The 24,072-nt window shown below is 52.2% G+C and overlaps 1 protein-coding gene across 9 annotated transcripts in view; it reads left to right on the plus strand.

Moving 5' to 3' along the window:
• The window catches only part of ARNT2 (aryl hydrocarbon receptor nuclear translocator 2), a 190,423-nt gene that overhangs the window by 102,661 nt on the left and 63,690 nt on the right, over nt 1–24,072 (plus strand). For all 9 annotated transcript variants that reach the window (XM_073882167.1, XM_073882161.1, XM_025893128.2 and 6 more), the window contains 3 exons: nt 7,183–7,285; nt 9,610–9,675; nt 9,996–10,081. In XM_073882167.1, the coding sequence (XP_073738268.1) occupies nt 7,183–7,285; nt 9,610–9,675; nt 9,996–10,081 (255 nt within the window). The remainder of the gene's footprint in view (nt 1–7,182; nt 7,286–9,609; nt 9,676–9,995; nt 10,082–24,072) is intronic.

A 24,072-nucleotide genomic window follows, 5' to 3' on the forward strand; every position in this document is an offset into this window, starting at 1 on the left:
GCCCCCTGCCCCTAACGACAAGGGGTGCACCTGTCTAGGAGCAGCAGAGCCTGAGTGACAGGTGGGAATCAGCTGAGTTCCTCAACCTTCTGGGGGCGGGATCCATGCCTCACTCTGCAGTCACCTTGTAAAGAGGAACCATATGTATACCATCTGTCATCCGAACCTGAGCACTCTGGGAGTGAAAAAGGACTCTCCTGGTAACTATGCTGGGCCACAGGCAAAGCCAGGATGACCCCAGACCATGCCTCCCCGGAGGGGTGCTGCCACTCCCCTAACTCTACCCACACGCGGACGCAGACCCACGCCCGGGAATCTCCGGGGGATGGCTGAGACAGGCTCGCGGAATCTAAAGGTGTCTACAAAAACTGGAGCAAAAACTGAAAAAGCAATAAACGCACACACACAAGAATTACCAACGAAGAAAGCCACCCTCGGATTTTCCCAGTCTAGGTGTGCGATGCTGAAGCAGGCAGAGGGTGGCCACCATCCATGCAGTGGAGAGGGCACTGCGCGTGGCCAGCCCCAGAGCGGAGAAATATTCCATCACCCACTTGCCGACAACTGCTTTCCCCGCTCTGGGGCCGGCCACATGCAGAGCCCTTCTCCCTACTCCATGTTGGCGCATCCCTGTAACCTACTTTCCAGGTTGTGATGTGAATCACACGAAAAAAAAATTTTTTTTTTGAATGTTGTACTCAAGACTTTTTTTTAATTTAAATTCAGTTAATTGACATATAGTGTATTATTGGTTTCAGAGGTGGAGGTCAGTGATTCATCTGTCGTGTATAACACCCAGAGCTCATTCCATCCCGTGCCCTCCCCAAAGCCCATCACCCGTTACCCCATCCCCCCAACCCCCATCACACAAAATTATACACAGAAAATGTTTCGTGATACCTGGCCCTTAGTAAAATGCATAAAGTTAAATTCCTTGTCCTTCCTCTTCTGTCAAAGGCCAGAGATGGTTGCATTCATCTGGGCTGTTTGGTTGTAAGTGACAGAAACTAAAATTGAATATTTTAGGTATGAAAAGGGGGGGAGGTTATTGGCAGCAGAGATTTGAACACCACGACGGTACTCTTTCACCAACTGATGCCTTCACTGCTTTCGTAGAGTCAGTTTTATTGTCTTAGATCCAGTTCTCCACGAAGCTGGAGTCATTGCCACTGAAAAAACTATGCTCACATCCTAAAGAAAAAGCAAGAGGAGAGGTGGGAATGGTCGCATTTTTGCCTGTGGAGGACTCTGATTGGCCTGGCCGGATCATGTCCTAACTTGGGAACCAATCACTATGGACAGAGGAGGAATGAGGTACTATGATTGGCCCAGCTTGTGTCAGGTGCCCAGCGCTCAACCAATCACTGTGGCCAGGGAGGTGGGCTCACGGAGGAAGAGGGCAAATGCTTTCCTGGCGTTGGTCATAAAGGAACAGCAGGAGAGCATCGCGATGGGGGAGGTCTCGGACAACTCTGCTGCCCAGCCCGAGCCCCTTCTTCTTCTATGAGAAGGAAATGGTTTGAGGACAACTTGAGAACTGGCATGTGTGCCCTTGGTCGTGCCCAGACACCTGCCAGAGGGAATGGAGCCCACGGGAAAGGCAGGGGCCTCCGGAGCAGGAGGCTCTACAGGTCACTTGGGAGCAGGCCCTGTAGGCGCCGCTTGGATTCCTGTGCTGGGGGCGTGTTTGTTCCTGCGTGCAGGTGGCTGGGGCCAGCCTTGGAGGACAAGAACACATTGTCCCTGGAACAGCAACCAACGTCCCTTCCAGGCTCGGGGCCCCATGTCTTTGGAACAACATCCAATAGTGTCCATCACCGGGCGGTCGCTTTTGTTGATAAGAATTTTCCCGTGTTTCCCTCCCTTGCTGTTTTGCTATTTTTTCTTTTTAGACCAGATGAGATGTTTCCAGTTTTCTTAAGGATTCTTTTGATGAAATAATTCTAATTTATATTTGTACTTCTCCTGTAGCCTGGGGAGCTGTTTTATGAAGCACAAAGCCTTCTTTTGTGATCTTGTCCAAGACAAACTTCTGATTCTTCTTTTTTTAAATAATGCTTAAAAATGCTTAAAAATCAGCTTACTGAAAACTGACGGAAGGGCCCTTTGCCCACAGAGAAAGGTGCTCTGTCGTTGGAATCTGTGAGCGTTCTTCCAAACTAGCAGTCAGCAAATGTTTTTTGTCAAGGGCCAGGTAGTCGAGGTGTTTGGCTTTCTGAGTCCTATAGTTTCTTTCGTAACTACTCAGCCCGACCATTGTAATAGGAAAGTAGCCGGAGACAATAAATAAATCAGTAAATGTCTGTGGCCGGGTTCCAATAAATATTTAAATAACAGGGAGAGTGAGCCAGCTTGGGGTCAGATGTCACAGTTTGCCAACTCCTGTTCTAGGGCATTTTATGCTTTCGACTTAGAAAAATTGTCTTTGAAATCCCTGGAATGTGTCATAATTCTCCCCGTGTCATGGACTGGAAACACGGAGTGGGGTCCAGAACTCACCACAGGTTCACGCAAGGCTCAGAGTAGACCAGGTATTGGTGTTGATAGCCTGTCCGCATGTAATTCCATTTTTGGGAATCTGTCCCAAGATGGTGTGGATATATATATATATATATATTTTTTTTTTTCACCCAGTTACTGACCACGGCATCATTTGCCATGTGGAAAGCCTGGGAATAACTTCGTGTCCACTGGTAAATCATCTATGCAAAATGATGTTTTAGAGCCTTTCAAATAATGTTCATGGTTACATTCTTGTGAGTTTATGTTGTGACAGAAGGTGGGAAAATACATACCGCGGCACCTCAGTTGATGAGAGAATAGGCATGCGCAGAAAAAGATTTTCAGGAAATATGCCCAAATGTTAATAGTGTTTTTCTCCAGACAGGAAGATTGTCTGGGGTTTTTACTGTGCATGTGTGTATGTGTGAGTGTATTTGATTTTTCCAAAAACCACTTTAGTTTTAGAATAAAAGCACTTTAAGGGGACATTAAGTAGTTCTTCAGTCTTTAAGCTGGAGACAGGGTTTTGTGCAGTATTCTAGAACCTTCCAGAATGCCCTCTTCACTCAGAGAAACCTGGAGGCCAGGGCTGGGCTGATTGTAGGGGAGCCCCCCCCCGACCTGTGGCGCTCCAGTCCAGGGCCCTGTTGTCATCTTGGGGCTCATGGAGTTGCTGCCTGGAGCCAGCCGCCAACTGCTTATATTCTCACTCTTGAAGGGGGTTGATTGAGCTTCTGCATGTAAGTCTTCAGCTGTCCACATAACCCTCAGAGCAGGCATGTCTGGTCCTGACTTCCACTTGTGAGAACATGGAGCAGCCTGCTTACCCCCCCATAACCCACTCACAGGGGCTGCACCTCTGACCCTGGCTGCCTCTTCATTCTGGAATAGGATACTTCAGGCTGGGGCGCTGCCATTCACTCACAGATGGTTCTCCTCCGTGCATCAAGTCCAGAGAAACATCTCTCCCACAGCTGCTGGTTGTGTGGGAAGATGGCTGGGCCTCTGCGCCACAGCTGGCCATGGTTCCCCGTGGGCCCTGCTCGCTCTGAGAGCGGATCCACGGGTGCACGCCCAGTCGGAAGCTCATCACTTACATACGGAAGGAAGCCCACGGGTGTTGAGGGCTCAGATGCTGGACTCTTGGTGACACGGGGCACTAGAGTGGGAGGACTACCAGCATGTTCAAATGTGAAATTTCGAATGCCTCGTGTTCCAGAACGTCGTGGTGGGAGAGGTGGCTGCCCACGGGGGGAGGGCAAGCACTGAGTGGGAATGCTGGGGAGTCCTCCATGTGGGTGCTGGGACCAAGTCCGATGACCGGCAGGCCTGGAGGTGAAGAGAAAGACGTGTAACAAGCTGGAGTCTGACGCGGACGAGGAGTGGACCGGTGGGAAGACCGAGATGTAGCAGGTGCTCCAGGCAGACTCACGAGTCTGGAGGGAGCTGCGGGTTATAGACAGGAGTGCCGTGTGGAAGGGCTCTGGGGCCGGGGGAAGAGGCAGGCCCACCTCTGACCACGTGGCATCTGGGCTGTGGGAGGGTACGCCTCCTCTCTGCAAGGCATGCTGCTGGGGAAGCAGTCGGTTGGGCTGGTCTGCTAACTTGGGGTTCAGGGAACTTCTGAAAGAAGTCAAGGGTGTAGGAGTCTGTCTGTTGCAGAATGGGCATTCCAGAGAGCACCCCCGAGGGGAGGAGGGGAGCAGGGATCATGCATGAAGAGTACGGAGATGAGAGGTGGCCGCGTGGCTGGGGGTTCAGCACCCGCCCAGGGGAGCAGGCTGGGATTGATTGGTGGCGGGGCCGCCCCGGGACGGCATTGCAGAGTGAGTCCTCTGACCCCGGGGATGAGGCTGGACTCTGGAAGCAGTTGGACTGATTGTGCTTTGAGGGACCCGCTGGGAGCAGCCCTGGGAACCCAGCCCCATGGTTCTAAGCAGACCTGAGGGTTCTGTGGGCCAGAAGAGAAGACTGGAAGCAAAGCACGTAGCGGCCGCGTCTCTGTGTCCCCTTCCCTGCAGGGGAGCCCTGTTGCAAGTAAGCCCGATGCCCCGTTGCTGGTGGGACGGAGCGTGATCCCCGGTCCCCTTTCCCGGGACTCACTGCCCAGTGTTGGGGGGCGGCCACTTGCCTCTGTACGTCTCCGCTGCTTTCGGATTTGTCAAAAACCCAGTTTCAAGGGCCACCTTTCAGGAACACATCCGCCGTATAAAGCTAAGCGTGCTTTCCCCCAAGGAGCCCGGAAAGGGGGCTCCCTGTGCCCGAGGAAACTGGAGAAGCACACAGAGAAACAAACGTGGCAGCCATCGTCTCTCGGGGTCCATTCCAGATCATGGAAATGTGTTTTCTCATTTCCTCATATTCCACGGCTCATGTGTTACGCAGCCGTGGTTTATTTTCAGAGCACACTTTGGAATTTGACAGACTCTCAGGCTGGCCTGCCTCACAGCTGAAACCACTTGCCACTTGGTTGATGATACAGCGAGTGACAGTTTCCCCTGGAAACAGCCGCAAGGAGCAGCTGTCTGCGAGTGGACAGACAGGTGTCAGCCCCGGGGCAGCCGCCGCCTGGGGCACCCGCTCGGGCAGCCCTTGGCAGACAGGGCGTGGGCCTCTCCGTGGGGCTCAAGTCTGGTGGGCGCGTCCTGCCTGAAGACGTTCGGGCTGCCGTGGGCGTGGCCGTGCGCCCGCTACTGCTGTGGGTGCTAGTGGGGGACAGCCCGTGAGGCACCGGCTCCAGCCCAGGGAGAGGGCCCCCCAGGCACCGGGGCCCCCCCCCCCCGCCGCCCTGCACGCCTTCTCCCCCCTGGCGCAGTGAGACCCTGGCCTCGCGGGGGTCTTCCTCAAGGCCCTTGTGATTTCAAGTGATGGGAACCCACTGAGTGGTCTGTTGCAGAGGGGTGGGTCTCTGGTCGTGTTTTTATTCCTACTCTGCGATATTTTTGTTTAGAGCATTTATCCCCACCTGACAGCGTCCCTGCTTCCCTCCCCCACCCCACCCCCATTCTGTTCTTTGGGTTTTGCTGTCTGTTCACCCGCTAGACTCTCATGTCCTCTGCCTGATTAACTGTGCATTTAATAAATACAGGGGTAAGTTGGGACAATAAGCAGGAGGTGGGCGAAGGGAAGGGGGAGCTACTGGGAAGGCCCAGAGCCTCAGGAGGCAGAGCAGCACAAGGGGGCGGGTAGGGACAGGGAGCTGGCTGAGCCGGGCGGGATTGGAGCAGCGGGGGGAGGGGCAGGCAGGGTGCAGCAGGTGCAGCCCCAGAGGCCAGATCTGGGGGGGGGGGGGGGGCCCTTCACGGTGGGCGGAAGGACTTGGAGTTTATTGAGAATCCGTAGTGGGGAGCATGGAAGGTTTTCAAGGAGTGTGATGTGATCATTTGTTTTTTTGGTTTTTGTTTTGTTTTGTTTTTTTTTAAAGATTTTATTTATTTGAGAGAGAGAGAATGAGAGCACGAGAGGGAAGAGGATCAGAGGGAGAAGCAGACTCCCCGCTGAGCAGGGAGCCCGATGCGGGACTCGATCCCGGGACTCCAGGATCATGACCTGAGCCAGAGGCAGTCGCTTAACCGACTGAGCCACCCAGGCGCCTGTGGTCATTTGTTTGAGTCTGCCAGGAACCTCACACTAACCGCATTCCTCGTGTGTGCAGATCACACACCATCACCGCAATCCTGAGCACGAGACCTGATGCCTCCATTTTGCAGAAAAAGAAAAAACAAACAAAGCCACCATGGGCCAGCAAGGCTGAGTGCCTGGGTCACACGCGTGATGAAGCCGTGGCTGTTCTGTGTTGTAGGTGGAGACTTCTGTAGGCTGCCAGAGGGCAGGCTGTGGGGCCAAGGCCCAGGCGGGACAGGGCTGAGTTCCAAAGCACGCTGTGAGGAGCTCCCGTAGGTGGGCAGTCAGGTGCGTGCTGTGGACACAGCTGGTGGCCGTGTGCGAGGCGTCCTGGCAGGAGGCTGGAGGCTGGGAGCCCGTGAGTCTCCGTTGAGGGATGGCAGGCAGGCGGAGGAGATGGACAGACCGGTGGGCGTGCGGGGGGTGACGGAGGGAAGGACTCCCACAGGGCGTCTGGCCTTCTGAGCTTGACTTCCGTGTGGATGGCGATGCATTTGCTGACGTCGGGGAGGAGCTGGTGGTGGTCTGGGGCCGAGGGGATGGAGGGGTGGTGCTGGAGGCGTGCGCACGGGATTATCAGCGTCATCCAGGCCGCCGTCCCTGGAGTGGGTAAATTTGGTCGGGGTGCCCAGGGGGAGGAGAGACAGTGGCCCAGCTGAGGTCGCCAGGGGGGTGAGGGGAGAGAGGAGAGGAGCGGAGACCAAGGGAATTGGGTGTTGGGATCAGCAGCAAGGAAGTTTCTGGCGACTTCGGCAAATGCTGTCTCCATGACGTGATGGGGAGAAACCGACTTGGGATGGCTCCAGACGGTGGCATCCGAAGGAGCGGGAACAGCAGGTGTAGACAGCCCTCCGAAGAAGATGGGGCATTTAGAACCATATGGATTTTGTGTCTCCGCGTGTTCCCAGACAGAATGCTGGGGATCCAAGAAACAATTTGCACAGCCCTGTCTGTCCTCCTCTGCAGAGAGCCTTTGGAGAAAGCTCTCCCCCCGCAACCCCGCCCCGCACCCCCACCGAAGGCAGAGGCTTACACCTGTGTCCCTCTCTCACTTAGGCCGGATCCTGGACCTGAAGACGGGGACAGTCAAGAAAGAAGGGCAGCAGTCTTCCATGAGGATGTGCATGGGCTCGCGGAGGTCCTTCATCTGCAGGATGAGGTGTGTGGGGTGCCGGGGGGCCGTGGCTGTGGGTGGTCCGCTCCTTCTGTCCTGCCATGGGCTCTGCTGCTGCCCCACATCGGGGTCCCGGCTGTGGCCTACGAGCCTGCAGCCCCTGCGGTCCGTCTGGGAGGGCTCTCGTCCCTCGGCCTGACTTCCCGCCGCGTTCTGCCCACTCCCGGGTTGGCTTCCCCTGTCCCCTAGGTCTCAACTTTCTACCGGTTCTTCAAGCCCTCCAGGCTCTGCATTTCTCAACATAGTTTATGTAAGATCGGTCGATTTCATAGTTTTATGTTTCCTGTGCCAAATCGTACATTTTAATTAGAATTTAAGTTTGATATTGTCGATTGATGTTCTTGGTGTAAATATCTCGGTTCTGCGAGTGCCCCAAGGGTAGGAGGTTTGAGTTAGCCTCCCTGAGCCCCCATGACCTGCAGCAGAGTGTGGCTAGCACATGGCTGCTGAGGACGTGCAGGAGTGACTGACCCTGGGGGTAATTAGAGAGGTTTCTGTCCCTGAAGAGGAAAGAACAGGGCTTTTGAGACTTCACATCCAGCTGAGACCGTCCTATACCCCGAGGCCCTGTTGGGAGCAGGCGGGAGGTGCCTGACAGGGAGTCTGCCTGGTGTGTGGGGCTCTGGAGGCTCTAAAACGAGGCAATGGTTCTCATTCATTCATTCAGTTATCAGACACATTTATATTGCTGGCCTGCCTGCATTAGGTGGTTGTCAAGATGCCAGGGCTCAGCGCGGAATAAAGCAAACAAAACCTCCAAGCATCTAGAGCATCACTTCAGTCAGGGAGATGAAAGTACCACATAGATACTTGAAATGCCCGATGGTGGTCAGTGCTGTTGAGGAAAATGAAACAAATGGAAGAAGAAGTAGGAAGGAGTAGGAGTTACTGGTTTATGTGTTAGTTTGTAGGTAGGGGAGGGGAGCTCCCCTTGATACGGTGACATTTAGAGTGGAGACCTGGGACTATCTGGGGAAAGAAAACACCAGGCAGAGGGAACAGCAAGTGCAAAGGCCCTGAGGCAAAAGGATGTTCTCGTCATGCTCAGGGAACCAGAAGGCTACTCTCGCGGAGCAGAGTGAACAGGGCGTGGGGAGGGGAATGGTCGTCAGTAAGGTTGGGATGTCAGGTAGTCATAAGACATCAGCTTTTACTCTGAATAAGATGGGAGGCCATTGGCACAACACACGGGTGCCTTGGTCAGCAGAGCACACCCATCCCAGCAGCCCCAAGCCGTCCCCCCATGAATGCCCTCCCTGGGAGCGTCTGCAAGTAGCCTCCGTGCCGTGAGCACTGCCCCATCACGACGACTCAGGCAGGCCCCTCCCTGCCTTGGGGGTTCCTGGGGGGCACCGTCCAGGTGGCGCCACACAACCCGGATTCACCTGTGAGGTGGGTGGCCCTGCCGTCTGCCGAGCGCATGACCTTGCCCTCCAAATAAAGTGGGTTAGTTTTAGGAAGATGCTGAAAGCCAGGCAAGCTCGCCCAGGTGGCGGGGTCCTGGATTGGCCCTGCTGGGGGGACACGCATGTGCCGGCAGCGGTCCCAGGGTTCAGAGGACAGTTGGACCCTTACCTTGGCCGTGTTGAGTAGGAAGACATCCAGAGCGTTAGCTGTCGTGGAGTTGGGAGCGGGGAGCCCACGTGAGGCGGGGTAGACCAAGTGGCTACCAGCTCTGGCCACGGTGTAGACCATGCTGTTCAGAGCCTGGGGGGCCATGGCGGAGAGAGGCGGGACAGGCCCCCCAGAGCGGCCTGGCCTCCCTGGAAGGACCTTTGGAAAGGCCGCTCTGCCCTCTGTCCCCACTCTGCCCTTTGCCGTCAGTGGCCATGGTGGCCGTGTTACTCCCCAGCAGGTGGGAGGGAGGGTCCCACGACTGCAGCCCAAGCCCGAGAAGATGTTCCTTGTCACCAGTGGGTACCATGTGTTTTGAGTTGCTGTCTCTGCTGAGGCGTGAAGAGACGCTACCACGGTCCTCCCCCACTTCCCTGCTTTCCCGAAAGCCACCCAGTGCCACAGACATGAGTCTCCAGCTTGGAGCGTGGCCAAGATCCCCTGGAGTCTTTCTGTGTCTCCACCCTCCGGGCTGGGCCCCGAGCATTGCCCAGTGGGTCTCACTGCCCTGGCCTTCAGGGACAGTCCATGTCCCAGGGCACGCAAGCCCACTTCGACACTTTGGAAGGGAACCGGCTGTTGGGCTCACTTGGGTCAGTTGGGTGAGCATCAGATCAGACCCACCTTTCTGACTGCAACACTCCAGCCTTCATAAACTTGGGCGTTTTTCATTGTAATGATTTCTCGAATCTCAGGTGTGGAAACGCTCCTTTGGATCACCTCCCTCTAAACAGAATAACCACCATGAGGAAAAGGTTCAGGTCAGTAGGCTTTTCTGACGTGTGTTTGGGGCCATGCTGCTGGAAAGCCTAAGTGCACTGAGCTAGGGGGTGGCGGGACCTGAAGAGGGACCGAGTGCAGGGAGGGGCGTGTGGTGCGCACATCTGGGCTGGGGCTGCAGGGCTGAGCAGGGAGGGGAGCTGGGTGCAGCTTTGCAGGAGGGAAAGCAGGCTGGGGGGAAGGCAACATTGAAACTCACAAGGCAGGTGCAACCCCAGGAGCTTAGATCACAGAGGACCCATCGGTGACCTTGCCTTCCCACCAGGGGCTGAGAGCCATCTCACAAACGCTCTTTCTTTAGGAACGGCCTTGGTCCCGTGAAAGAAGGGGAGGCCCAGTATGCTGTGGTCCACTGCACGGGGTACATCAAGGCGTGGCCCCCAGCAGGTAAGTGAGGCCACATATTCATCCCAAGGGAGTCAGGCACTCTTCTCACCTAATACTGCTTTCCCGCTAGGGATGTAATCCTATGGAAAGAGGCAGTAAGATATTCTTATTTTTCTTTGTGCTTAGAACATAATAATCTTTGTAACTGGAAAAACTCCTGCTTCTTGAGGCAAAGGTTTCTGCAAAGAGCAATCCTGCAAGGGTGGTGGGAGCCTCAGCCATTTCTGAGTTCTGTCACCCAGAGCCCTGGGTGAAACCATGGTGGCATTTCAGATGGTACCTCCGACACTCACTGGGATGGTTCAGACAGACAGACGGACAGCCGCAGGTGCTGGTGAGGATGTGGAGCCCCTGGCAACCCTCAGCAGCACTGGTGGGAATGTAAAATGGTGAGCTGGTTGGGAAACCGGTTGGACGGTCCTCACGGTGTTGAACGTAGAGCTGCCCTATGATGGAGGAGTCCCACTCCAGGGTGCGCTCAGGTGAACCCAAAGCATTTGTCTGCAGAGAAACATGCATGTGAACGTTCACAGCCCCGTTAGTGGCCAGACTGTGGAAGCAGCTGAATGTGTGCATCAGCTGATGAATGGATAAATAAAACGTGGAGTATCTGTACAACGAAATGTTATCCAGCCAATCAAGGATCCATGCTACCATATTGGTGACCCTGAAAAACGTCATGCTAGGCCAAAGAAGGCAGACACGCAGGCAGCATGTGATCTGATTCCATTTATGTGCAGTATCCAGACAAGGCAAATCCTTCCCTACAGAAAGTAGATTTGTGGTTTCCGGGTGCCGGGGATGACTGTGGGTACAGCGTTTCTTTTCAAGGTGACACAGATGTTCTGAAATCAGATAGCGGTGCTGGTCGCACAACTCCACAGTCTGAAAAACCACTGAACTGTACACTTGACGACGGCACAGTCTATGTGTGTGAATTATAGCTCAATCTGTCTCTTAAGCCAAAGAATATATGCTGTTGAGCATTTATTTAAGTGTCCATAAGATCAGGTTGATTGATAACGCTGTTAAGGACAACTGTGTCCTTATTATTTACCTGTTCAACGTATCAGTCCCTGAGGGTGGGGCGTTGAAGTCTCCAACCATAACAGAGACAGGATTTGCCGCCTTCTTCTGGTAGTTTTGCCCTTGTTTGCCTCCCATCTCTTGATGCTCTGTTGTTTGGTTCATACACATTGAGGGTTTTTGTGTCTTCTTGGAGAATTGACCCCTTTGTCGTTATGTAATGCCTTCCTTATCCCTAATAAGTTTCCTTGCTCTGAATTCTACTTTGTCTGAAAATAATACAGCCACTCCAGCATTGTTTGGATTAGTATTAGCATGGTATGTTTTTCTCCATCCTTCTGCTCCTAGCCTAACTGTGTCATTGTATTTACAGTGAGTTTCTTGTAGACAGTATGTCGTGGGGTCTAGTGTTTTTACCCACTCTGACAATCTGCCTTTTAATTTGTGTGTTTAAACCATTCACATTTAGTGTGATTATTGATACACTTTGATTAATGCCTAGCATCTTTTCTATTCATTGTATTTGTTCTTTTCTTTTTCCCCTCGCTGCCTTCTCTGATTAGGATTTCATATTCTCTCCTATCTTAGCATATCAATTATGGGTTTCTTTAAAAATATATTTATTGGGGGACCTGGGTGGCTCAGTTGGTTGAGCATTCGACTCTTGATTTCAGCTCAGGTCGTGATCTCAAGGTCGCGAAATCCAAGCCCCACGTCAGGCTCCGTGCTCAGCAGGGAGTCTGCTAGAGATTCTCTCTCTCCATCTGCCCCTCCCCCTGCTCGCCCTCTCTCTCTTTAAAATAAATAAAATCTTTAAAAATATATTTATGTTTATTGTTTGCCCTAAGTGTGAAATATACATTTACAACTAATGTAAATCCACTTTCAAGTACTGTTGTACCACTTTGTGGGTAGTGCAAGGATTCTGTCACCCGTCTTTCCTTCTCCCTCCCTCCATCACCTGCGGCTCTGCTCCCACGCGGTCATGGGCCTCATCACCCTACACATAATGTTACCATTATTGCTCGGAACACACGGAAATATATTAGCTCAATTAAGAATAATAAAAATAGAAAAGTTTATTTTACCTGAATTTATTCTTTCTCTGACATTTTTCCTTTATATGGATCCGTGTTTCTAACCCACATAGTTTCTTTCTTCCTGAAAAACCTGTTTTGACATTTCTTGCAGGACAGCTCTGCTGGCGATGAATTCTATTTTTGTTTTTCACAGAAAGTCATTATTTCTCCTTCACTCTTGAAGGATAATTTTACTGGACATAGGATTTTAGGTTGATGCTTATTTTCCTCCAACATTTTAAATATTCTCTCTTCTTGGGGTGCCTGGATGGCTCAGTTGGTTAAGTATCTGACTCTTGATCTTAGCTCAGGTCTCGATTTCACAGTTGTGAGTTTGAGTTCCACATTGGGCTCCATGCTGGGCGTGGAGCCTGCTGATGAATGAATGAATGAATGAATGAATGAATATTCTCTCTTCTTGTTTCCATGGTTTCTGATGGGAAGTCCACAGACCTCTTATCCTTGTGTTTTTACAGATGGTGTGGAACTTTTTTTTTTTTTAATTTCCTGCCTTCTTTCAAGACTTTTTTTGTCTTTGGTTTTCTGGAAAAAAACCTCAGTAGTTCAATGACATGCCTCAATAGTTCATTTTGGTTTGCTTTTTGGTTATTTATACTGCTTGGTCATGTCTGAGCTTCCTGTGTCTGTGGTTTGGTGTCATTAATTTTGAAAAATTCTCAGACATTGTTTTTCACATATTCCTTTGGTTCTATTCTCTTTCTTCTCTCTTTGGTATTGCGATTGCACATGCATTGTATCATTTGAAATTGTACTATGAGTTGGGGGTATTGTGTTCTGGATTTTTTTCACTCTTTTTTTTCACTTTGCATTTTAGTTTTGGGAGTTTCAATCAACATGTCTTCAAGCTCACTGAGTCTTTCCTTGGCAATGTCCAATCTACTGACGATCTATCAAAGGCAGTCCTCATTTCGACAATGTTTGTTATTTCTAGCATTTCCTTCTGCTTTCCTCCTGGAGTTTCCATCCCTCTGCTTGCATTACCTGTTTTTGCTATTGTCTGTTCTCCCACTAGAGCTCTTAACATATTAATTATAGTTATTTTAAATTCCCTGTCTAGTAATCTCAAGGTCTGTGTCATATCTGAGTCTGGTAATGTTGCTTACTTTGTCTCCTTAGGCTGTGTTTTTTTCTTGCCTTTTAGCATACCTTGTAAATCTGTGTTGAAATCCAGATGTGATGTGTCAGGTAATAGCAGCTGAGGTAAACAGTTCATGGCGCGAAGTTTAATGTTTCCAGGAGTTTTCAGCGCTTAATGTTGGCTGTATGTATACATATATCAGCTTGACATATATACATGTAAGTGTATATATTTCTTAGTTTATGTATTTTTTATTTATAAATTTTTTTACCTACTTAAACCATAATGCACAAAATTGTCGTGATGCTGCTTGCCCGAGGCCCCTGGCTAGACTCGAGACAAGAACTCATAAAGCAGCACAGCCTTCACAGTGTTCAGAGCCTGGACCTCAGCTCTGAGATCTAGAAACAGTCCTGATGGTGCTCTAGAATTGGTCAGCCCCAGCTACTGTGGGAGAGCCCTCGGAAGCTGATGGATTCCCCAGATGTGATCCAGTCATGCCGTGGGGTTACCTGGTCTCTGACGCGGACGCTCGTGTCTGTTGTCCAGGGAACCTGTGAGCCTCTGAGGTCCTTGTGAGACCAGATTTGTATTGGAAGGTGTGGACATCCACCTTCCCACAGCCGCTCAGCTCACGGAGCACACGTGATGGCCGGATGTGTGCCCATTGTTGAGCAAGGCTCTCCAGCGCCAGACGTGGGCCCGTCCCTCAGGGAGCACAGAGACATATGGCTGGGGGCCAGCACGAACACAGACGACCACAGGAGAGTGGAGAGTGTGGTGAAACAACCAGCCCTGGGGACAGGGCGTGGGACCCCGCACCCCAAGTGACCCCAGGGTCAGGAGAGCTTCCTGGAGGAGGAGGCTCGTCCCAGGGCAGGTGGGTACCACCAAATCCAGCTCTTGGGACCCTGGTTCCAAGAGCCCATCCCTTTCTTAATGTCTTCCTCTTCTGAAGTCATTAGTCATTCTCATTATACCAGGCAAATTCCTCATCCTGTTTCTGGCCTCCAAGTACTCTCCTTCTGACCACTTTATTTGGGCTGCAGGCCTACAGTGTCATGAGAAATGCCATGATTGTCATGAGTCTAACTCGGGATCCTGGTGGATGAGCAGAAGAGATGAGTCTGAGGCCCAGGGTGCAGGCTGTTGACTACACCCAGAGCCTGCACAGGTGACCCCGGGCAGGCTCTCCTGGAGTCGCGTGAGGTCTGTCCCCATGAGTGTTTGTGTGGACAGGGTGATGGGGCAGCAGGACTTAGCATGAAGCCTTCAGTGACCACCTTGTAACTGTGCCAAGTGAGAAAGGGTTGAAGGAGCCGGGGGTGTTTGTCTTGGAGAAAGTAAGACATGATTTCTGTCTTGAGGTATTTGAGGGGGTGTCATAGGAGGGAGGAATTAATCTTACTTAGGATAGTTCCAGAAGGCACAATTTGGACCAAAAGAGGAAAGTTACCAAAAGGCAGATTTTTAACTCAGTTGGGAGAAATGAGCAGAGGATATGAACAGGGTATTAAAAACATGTATAAATATAAATACATACACACACTAAGCAGATGGGAAAATGTTAGTTCCCTGTTAGAACTGCAAATTAAAATAATTTGATATGGTCTTCTCCTACCTATCAAATGGTAAAAATCAAAAAAGACTAAATACACAGCATTGGTAAGGTTCAGAAAAACAGACACTTTGATGTACTGCTGGTCAGAATATTATAAATCAGTACAGACCTTTCTGTGGACTCATTTGGCAGTGTTACCAAATGCTTTAAAATGTGCATTCCCCAGCATACAGGAATTGCACTGGTAGGAATTTATTCCAGGGAATTATCAGAGATGCCTATTACATGTTTAAGCGTTATATATAATTGTAAAAGCATTGAATTCGTGTAAATTTCAGTGACAGAGTTGGTTCAAAACAGCATGGAGCATCTGTTTGATGGGACACCTGATGATCACAAACTAGGCGTGCTTTCAAAGGTTACTTCAGAATGAAGCACCGCGCTAGGAAGTGTGAAAAAGAAGAGCAGGTTATACAACAGAAACATCATGATCCCAAGTTTACCTTTGTTGTAACTGAGTAGTGTATCCATGCATGGATCAGTTGTACATACAATGTTACCCAATGTGACTCCTGTGGAGCAGAGCGCTCCTTACTTTTCTCTCTTCGCTCCTGCGTTTGCCCAGCGTTTATGTGACTTTCATAATCACAGAAAATGATGTTTTAAAGAAGTGCATCTGGGGGCATCCAGGTGCCTCAGCCGGTTAAGCCTTGGCTCAGGTCATGATCGCAGGGTCGCGAGATCAAGCCCCACATTGGGCTCCATGCTCAGTGGGGAATCTGCTTGGGATTCTCTCTCCTTCTGTGCCTCCCCCCTGCTCGCACTCTCTCTCTCTCTTAAAAAAAAGAAGCCAGTCTGAATTTTCTGAAGCCTGTTCCAGACGACTGGATTGAGTGGTTTGCACTGAATTCAAAAATTACATCTTTTTTTTGCGTTTGGTTTTGTTTTGTCGTTGTCTTTCATTGTTGTGCTTCTATAAAGGTGAAGGTTCTGGAAGACAAGCCTGCCTCCACACGTGATGAGTGCAGCCTGCCTCCGGGATGCTCAGCTGATGCTGCCTTGCTCTGTGGCTGACGCTACGCCGTTCCTTGGTTGATAACTACATTCTTAGCACATGGGACACTGTGCTTCCCATTGAGATCTCTCAGGACCGAGGGCGTGGTGCCTTCATTCCCCCGCGCCAGTGCTCAGCTCAGACCTGGCTCAGAGTATATATTTCCTGAAGACTGGACAGATGGACGGGCAGATGGACAGACGGATGAAAGGAAGAAAGGAGAGAAAGAAGGAATGAGACAGAAGAATGGTTGACCTCGGGGGTGGATATGGGGAAGAACTTCATGCCAGAATTTCCAGAGGCGTTTGTACAGTCTACTTTCCCAGAAGTCATTTAAGAGGGAAGAGAGTCATCTGGCCTCGATGAGGTGGCTGCAGTGAGGTCATTGGCATGCTCACCCTAGGATAAGGTCGGGGGACGGGAGCACTGGAACAGCGACCACCACACACACTTGCATGGAGCCTCGTGAATGTTCTGGAGGAGTGCTGTCCCTGCTCGCCTTAATTATAAATGTGGTTAGAAAGGATGAAGTCCTAAGCGCCCATGTTGCTGAAAATCTATCCACAGGCGACCTTGGACATCTCAAGAGGGGAAAAGAGGCAGACTTTGTGGAGCCGCCGACAAGGGCCTCAGGAAGGAGTCCTGGACAACCCGCATGTGGCCCATGGGCCTCCCCCCGAGCCGGCTGGCCGTGCGCTCAGACCTCTGCTGGGGGCCCGCTGACCCCACCACACCCTCTGGTGTGTCCCAAGCCCCATCTGCGACACGGTGGCCTTCCCGGTTCCCCTCAACTGCACCGTGTACTACGTGGGTTTCGTTTTAAGTGTTTGGGTGGGACGGGAAGAAAGAGTGGGGTCCCACAGACTGTCCCCTCAAATCCTGTAGCTGCTTCGTCTGAAGAAACAGACACACTGTGGTCAACAGAGCAAGTGGGTGAAGAAGTCACCTGCAACAGGTTGCAGTTTATGTCTCGTGAGGTGTGTTCAGAGTCCACAGGGAACTTTGACATTGGGAAGATGGTATTTATTGCCCCCACCCAGTCGTCACCACCCTGCTACCTGCATTTCAGACGGACGTCCAGCCTTGAGCCAGAAGCCACCTCCACGCAGGCCTCTGTTCCAGGAACTGGGCTCTGACCGGCTTGGTCCATCCCCTGACCGGATTGGTTGTGGGGGGATCCCTGGAGAACGGGCCGTGCGTCCGCGCAGGAGAGCCACGGTCCGACCCGGGAGAGGGGAGCCTGACTCAATCCGGCCTGTCCCTCCGGCCTGCGCGGTCAGGAGGGGGCTCCGCGGCTGGTGCTTTCCCTCACTCTGCCGCTGGGCTGTCAGTAAGCCTTGGCCACAGCGTGCCAGAGGCCTGAGGTGATTTGGGGGTTTGGGCCAGAATCTGCTGTGGTCAGGCCAGCGCTGTCCCATCGCCAGACAGCCCAGCCCAGCCACGAGCTCATCCCCACGCTTCTTGCAGTTTGCTTGTGGAACACAGTGTGTGTGTCTTGCCTTCGTTTGAAAATCTCCAAAAGCTGCTTTGTCTGAGTTGAGGCCACCGACCCACAAGGCAGTGGCTGGATCCCTGCTCTCTTCGACCCTCGGCCGCCCTGTCCTGCCCCGAGGCGCACACACACATCCGAGCACGGCAGGTGCCGGCTCCCGCTCAGGCGCTCAGTCTGATGCCCCTGGGCAGACCGTAAGGCCAGAGCATCGGCGGCTGACGTCTTCCGGCTCCTCGCTCCCGGGCAGGGCAAAGCCGCCTTTCTGTCTCCTTCAGTGAAGGTGCTCGAGGTCCACCTGTGGGCCGGGCACTTTGCGAGGCCCTGGGGACCCCAGGGCTGGCTCGTCTGGCACAGGTCCTGCCTCGTAGCTCGCAGTCCAGTGGAGGAGACAGGCAGGCGTGCAGGTCCCGGCAGAGTCTGGGGTCACGGGTCATCAGAGGGGCACAGGTAGGGAGGCAGGTGGAGGGGGGAGAGCCCATCTGCTGGGAGCGTCAGGGTCGGCTTCTCTCTCCTCCTCGCTGTGGCCAACCCTCGTTGAAAGCCCCACAGGCAAGGAGAGAGTAACACCCGAGCTGAAATGCAGACATGAAGGAGACATAGGAATGTCCTAATTGAAAAATGCTTTGCAGGCACAGGGCTAGCGTGGGTGAGGGCCTGGGCTTTGAATAATGACCACAGCTCCGTAGGCGACTGCTTGCCACCTGCTAGGCTCTAGGAACAGTCTCTGTGTGCATTAAGCTGTTTAATTTTTATAAGAACCCTAAGGAAGTGCCGCCTGTCACACAGAGGAGACACCAGAGGACTCACGTATGCTGTCATTAGCCTGGTTCCCAGCCACAAGCGGGATGGCTGGTGCTGCGAGACCAGGCCTTCCTGATGCTCCCACCACAGTGCTCTGCTCGCTGCCGTGGGAGGGGTGCTGGCCTGCACAGGTGGCTCACTGCGGCTGGCGAGGGCAATGGCCAGGCTGGGAGTGTAGACCCTGCTCTCCATTCCACAGAGCGTCACTGAAGGCCACTGAAGGTTCTTAAAGATCAGTCTGCATGCTGGAGTCAAGTGGGAGGAGAAGCGGGCATGGGCCCGAAGGCCGGGGGCCCAGAGGAGACTCATGCAGGGAGAAAGCGTGGTGCCTGACCCAGGGCCATGCCGTGCAGATGGAGGGGGGACGTGGGAAGCTGCAAAAGCAGGTGAAGGCCGCGTGCACGGCTGGTGGGGGTCGGGCCCCAGATCGACTCCGGAGGCCCCGGGCCTAAGGGTGCACGAGGCTGCCTCCCCTCACCTGTGCTGATAGGCGTGGAGGTAACCCGGGGCTTTAGATGCAGAACGCAGAGTTCAGATACGTGGTCCTTGTCTTACGTCATCTGTGTTTTGAGAAGTCGGTCACCCAGACTTGGTCAGCCCCGCTGGTTCACCGTCATTTCCTCTAGACCGCATTCCCTCCGCCGTGTTCTGTGCTCCCCACTGCCAGGGTGAGCCTTCAGTCTCTTGCAAGAAGAGTCAGTGGGCGCATCACTCACAAGTCCTCCGCCGTCCACGCTGTCCCCTGTGGCTCCCCCGTGGCTGCCCCGGAAGCTCCTGGGTCGCGGTGCTCCCTCTCCGAGAGGCCCGAGTCTCTGGGCTTTTGTTTTTCTTTTCTGGGCAGCCTGCTTCTCCTTTCTCCCGCTGTGACATTTGTAGGTTGTTTTGAGTTCATCCCTGGAATTTAAGACTTTCACTCAGATGGCGCCCAGGGTAGGTCTGTTTTCATTCCTCTTAATTGGTGCTGGGTGGGCCATCGCGGCTTGCACACTCGGGTCTTTCTTCTCCATGGGGAAGCTCATCTAGATGTTTCCAGCTTGCCCTGCTGCTCTGCCCGCTCCGCTCACACCTGCAGTCATACCGATTTCCCGCCTACGTTGGTTAAAAACCTTTTCTTCCAAATTCTTCGGGGAGTTTCTCAGTCTGAATCTTCTGGGTATGCTTCCCGTTTAATTGTTTAAAACTCTGCAATGGTCCGTTTCATGGGAACTCAGTGCTTTGCTGAATTAAAGCTGTGTGCTCTTTTCGATAATATGATGTCTTCTCGTGTCATGCTGTGTCGTTGAGTTTGGGCACTTTTCCTCTCCTTTTTTTTTTTTTTTTTTAAATAAAGAAACTCTTTTTCTTTAGTGGGAGCATCTGCTGTGTTACCTTCACTCGGTCTCCTCTTTTTCACGTGCTTGTGATTTTCCCACGTGGCTTGCCTTCCAGAGGCCGCCGTGTGATGGTCCGTTGTTGGGGCTTGGGGCTGGTTCCATCACTGACCTTGTGGGTTCCAGTAGGATCTGTGAGGCCCCGGCAAGGGCAGAAGAGGACTGCTTCCCTTTTCTGTTACCTGACCAAGGGTCCGTTTGTCTGCACCCGAGGACAGAGGTGGGGGCAAGAGATGACTGAAGTCACATACGGCCCTGATAGGATGCACTGACATGTGGCCGCCATGCTGCCTTCTGGGATGTGTGGGTTCAAGCCTGGCTCTCCCTCATGATGTACCCCCATTCCGCATTAATCTCAAGCCACTGTAGCTCGAAGCTCGGATGTTGGCCTTACTGGGGGCCTTCCACACACACCGCACGTGGCCTTTCTCTTCGGGCTCAGGGGCCTGTGCCGGGTCTGCTCTTCCCTCAGTCCAGTCTTGCCCAAACCATGCACTCCCAGATTTTTCTCAGGCTGGGAGTCTGCGTATGTCAACCCTACTGGTTTCTGGTACTGACGTGGACTTCTCTGAGCTCAGTCTCTGTTTGTTTCCACAGTCATTTGGGAGGTTCAGGTAGTTTCTCAAATGGTCTCTGTTTCCTCTTTTGAGCTTCAGAGTTCTGCTTTGCAAAGAGGAGGGATCCATTTCTTTAGAGTCGCGAGCAGGAATGCTGAAATGCAACATACCTGCAAGTCAGCATTTCCCAAAATATCTTCGGAGATTGCACTTCCCCAGAGATGCACCATGAAGCAAAGATCCTGTGGTCAACAATGTGGGAAACTTCATGTTCTGTTTTCTCCTCCTAGAGAAGCACACGAAATGCTCTGAGTAGGTCTAAGTGATGAAACCTCTTTATCTTTCTTGAAACTATCTTTCTTGAAACTATGCTTCCTAAATGTATTGGTCAGAGAAACTTTTTTTTTGTCTAAAACTTATTAATATTCCTCAGAGAATATCTTGGAAGCATGCAATGAACAAGTAGCCCAAAGTGCTTGTAGAAGGTGGTTGTTTTCTCCCCCGCATTTGGCAGAAGGCACAAATATGTCTTTTTTTTTTTTTTTTAAGAATTTTATTTATTTGACAGAGAGAGAGAAAGAGAGACAGCGTGAGAGGGAACACAGCAGGGGGAGTGGGAGAGAGAGAAGCAGGCTTCTGGCCAAGCAGGGAGCCCGATGCGGGGCTCGATCCCAGGACCCTGGGATCATGACCTGAGCCGAAGGCTGTCGCTTAACCAACTGAGCCACCCAGGTGCCCCACAAATATGTCTTAATTCATGTGGAGATTTAAGTCCCAGGACAGACTCCACCCAGCATTACTGAAAAACAGGCCAACTTTCCATGAGTGTCTGCACAGCGTTCGCACAAGCCCCGGTAAGAAATGAACACACATTTCGGGCCGATGCTGGGGTTTCATCCCAAACAGCGGTTTCCAGTTACATTTCACTTGTGTGGTGTTTGCATTACTCAGGATTTATTTAGATCTGGTGTTAGCGAAGCATGTTTCCAAAGGAGAGGTAATTGAACGTGGGGCAAAGTGAGTTTGTGGCACCGATTAGGGAATGACTAGAATCTGTTAAAATGGCTGGAATTATCCCATTCCTATTAAAACCCACTTTGATAAATATTGCGGCTCCTGCCAGGAACTGTTCCCTTGTGACACCATTTCCTCCCAGCCCTGGCATCCCGCCGAGGACGTACAGCCTCCTCGCAGCCCAGTGCTCGTCTCCCTGTTCTAATACTAACCACATGGCATCGTGGTGATCTGGCTCACCGTGTCCCCCGCCAGCCAGTGAGCTCCTTGAGAGGAGCCGGGTCTCATGCACCACTGAATCTCCAGGGCAGCCCGGCCACTGAGGAAGAGCTCACGAAGCGTGTCAAACGTGATGGACGGCATGGCCGGACTTCAGCCTGGCCTTTGGGCCCACAGAGTGTCAGAGCCACGGAGAACCTCAAGCATCGCCTCGGGCCGGCCCCTCCTGCGTGCAGAGGGAGCACCGAAAGCCCGGCCAGGCTCTGCGTCTCCGTGAACCCCAACATCTCTCCCCTGCCCTTGGCCCCAGAGGAAGCCTGCAGCCAAGCAGAGCTCAGCCACAGCAAGAGGCCACTTTTTTGATGAGTTCTGAGCATGGTACCTTCCGTGTCACAGGGAAAGCAAGATCTGGTTGTGCTGAGTTGCACATGCTGGGCACTGTGCTCGGTGCTTAGTAGGTATGTTCTCATCCAATGCCCACTGCCCCCCATTTCACAGATCATGGCTGTTATTAGTCCTGTTTCCTGCACCGCAGGGAGGCTGGAGGCTCGGCGGTCAGTGGTCAGTACGCAAGAGAGTCAGGATCCCCCAGTCAGGACTCCTGTCACTCTGGCGCTCGGGCCCTTAATCACCGTCAAGCCACTCTGTTCCCAAGGACTTGTCCCCTGGGGTGCCTGGCTGGCTCTGTCGGTAGACCACGCGACTCCTGATCCTCGGGGTCATGAGTTCAAGCCCCACGATGGGCGTGGAGCCTACTTTCAACATAAACAAACAAACACATCCAAGACTTGTCTTCTGTCATGTTGGTGTCCCATGGGGACCACTTTCCCTTTAGAGTATTCTTTCCTGGAACCACTTGGGCCCCTCGGGGCACTCACTGGGAGGCCTCCACAGCAGCCTGCCTTCCTGACATCCAGACAAAACCCTGTCACCACCATTTCAAATATGAAGACAGTTTGTGCCTCCCCGTATCAGGGGCAGGGGGTAGCCCACAGAGCTCAGCTGCTGTGCCCTGAGACACGCTCTCCAAAGGATGCACAGGCCTTCTTTTGTGCCACTTCCTAAAAAGGCCCGCATGGGGTCAGCACGCTGTGAGGAGAGACCAGAAGGAGAGCTCACCCAACCTGTAGCAGAACATTATTACATTCAATCAAAAGTATTTGCCCTTCAGATCATTCGTGAAGATTCTTCCTTGGATGAGCTGCTCCCCAAACAGATTTTGAGATGTACTTTCGCAGATGGAACGAATGGCCCTGAAATTGGTGACCAGCAGGGAGCCTTCTGAGGTTTTGTGAAAGGGGGCTTGAAATCGGGTCAAGGCTGTGCTTTGGCGGGGTGTGGAAGTGGCAGTGGGGTGGGTGGGGAGGTGGGGTGGGAGGGGCGGGGGGATTCTGGGAGAACACCGCAGACCACAGCAGCAGGACGGGCGCGTGGAGGCAGCCCTGGGGCAGGGGACCGGGGTCCGTGGGCAGGAGGAGCAGCCCGACAGGGGCAGTGGTCCCCGTGACAAAGGTGCCCTGGACGCAGCCAGGTCACAGAGCCTGCAAGAGGCAGATGGCCACGGGCTTGGGTGGCGAAGAACACAGCTTCCAAGGGCCGAGCAGAAGAGGCTCGTTTGGGGGTCGGTTAGTTTGCGAAAGGCGAGCAGGGGCAAGTGGGGCCTGGAGTTCATGGGGGCAGAATAGGGAGTGGAGGGCGCCTGGGTGGCTCAGTCGGTTAAGCGACTGCCTTCGGCTCAGGTCATGATCCTGGAGTCCCGGGATCGAGTCCCATATCGGGCTTCCTGCTCAGCAGGGAGTCTGCTTCTTCCTCTGACCCTCTTCCCTCTCGTGCTCTCTATCTCTCATTCTCTCTCTCTCTCAAATAAGTAAATAAAATCTTTAAAAAAAAAAAAAAAGAATGGAAATTTTGGTTGAGAAATGGTCATATTCGTGATGTATTTTGAGGGTAGAGCTGACATGATTTGCTGGGAGATGGGCCGTGGGATGTAAGAGAAATGGATAAGTCAAGGATGATTCCAAGGTTTAGTGGATATTCATGATACACTGTTCTCCCTCCTTCCACCTGTTTCACTGAACTTGACCAATGGCATGGTGCTTGGGGATTCACCTGTCTCTATTTCATTCAGACTACAGACACCATGGACTCTGTCTTGCATGGCTTTGCATATCTGGCATCTAGAATATCCAGCATTTAGCATCCAGTGCCTACCGTGCAGTAAGTGCACAATAAATAACTTGAAGGGAGAATTGTAGACAGAATTAAGCATCCATAGGCCCTCTCCTCAGTAGTTTGACCTGGGAAAGATATCCTCAAGATTTCTGCTGATTTAGCTCAGCAGAAGGAGCCACAACTCAATTATTATCACCACCAGCTTGTGGTCAGTAAGAATAATGACTGATGTACAAATCAATGCAATGTATATTATCTAATTTAATATCCACACCAGCTGTATGAGGCGGTCTGGGTGATCAAGAAAAATTGAGAAAATTGAGACTCAGGAATCTTGAGCCAGCTGCCAAAGGTCACCGTGAACAGGTTTCAGAATGGGATTCAAACTTAGGTCCTCAGACTCTGAACTCCATGCTTTTCTCTCCTGTTATGGTGGCTCGGTGTTCAGTAGTCTTCAGGTGCAGATGGACATTTTAAAACACGGCTCAGACTAAAGGAAATGAGTTTAAATTGCTGTGTCAGAGATTTCATTTAGATATGAGAAAGA

This window comes from Callorhinus ursinus, unplaced genomic scaffold, assembly GCF_003265705.2.
Source record: "Callorhinus ursinus isolate GAN/ISIS: 27379988/994484 unplaced genomic scaffold, GSC_fseal_2.0 scaffold45, whole genome shotgun sequence".
Taxonomy (NCBI): Eukaryota; Metazoa; Chordata; class Mammalia; order Carnivora; family Otariidae; genus Callorhinus; species Callorhinus ursinus.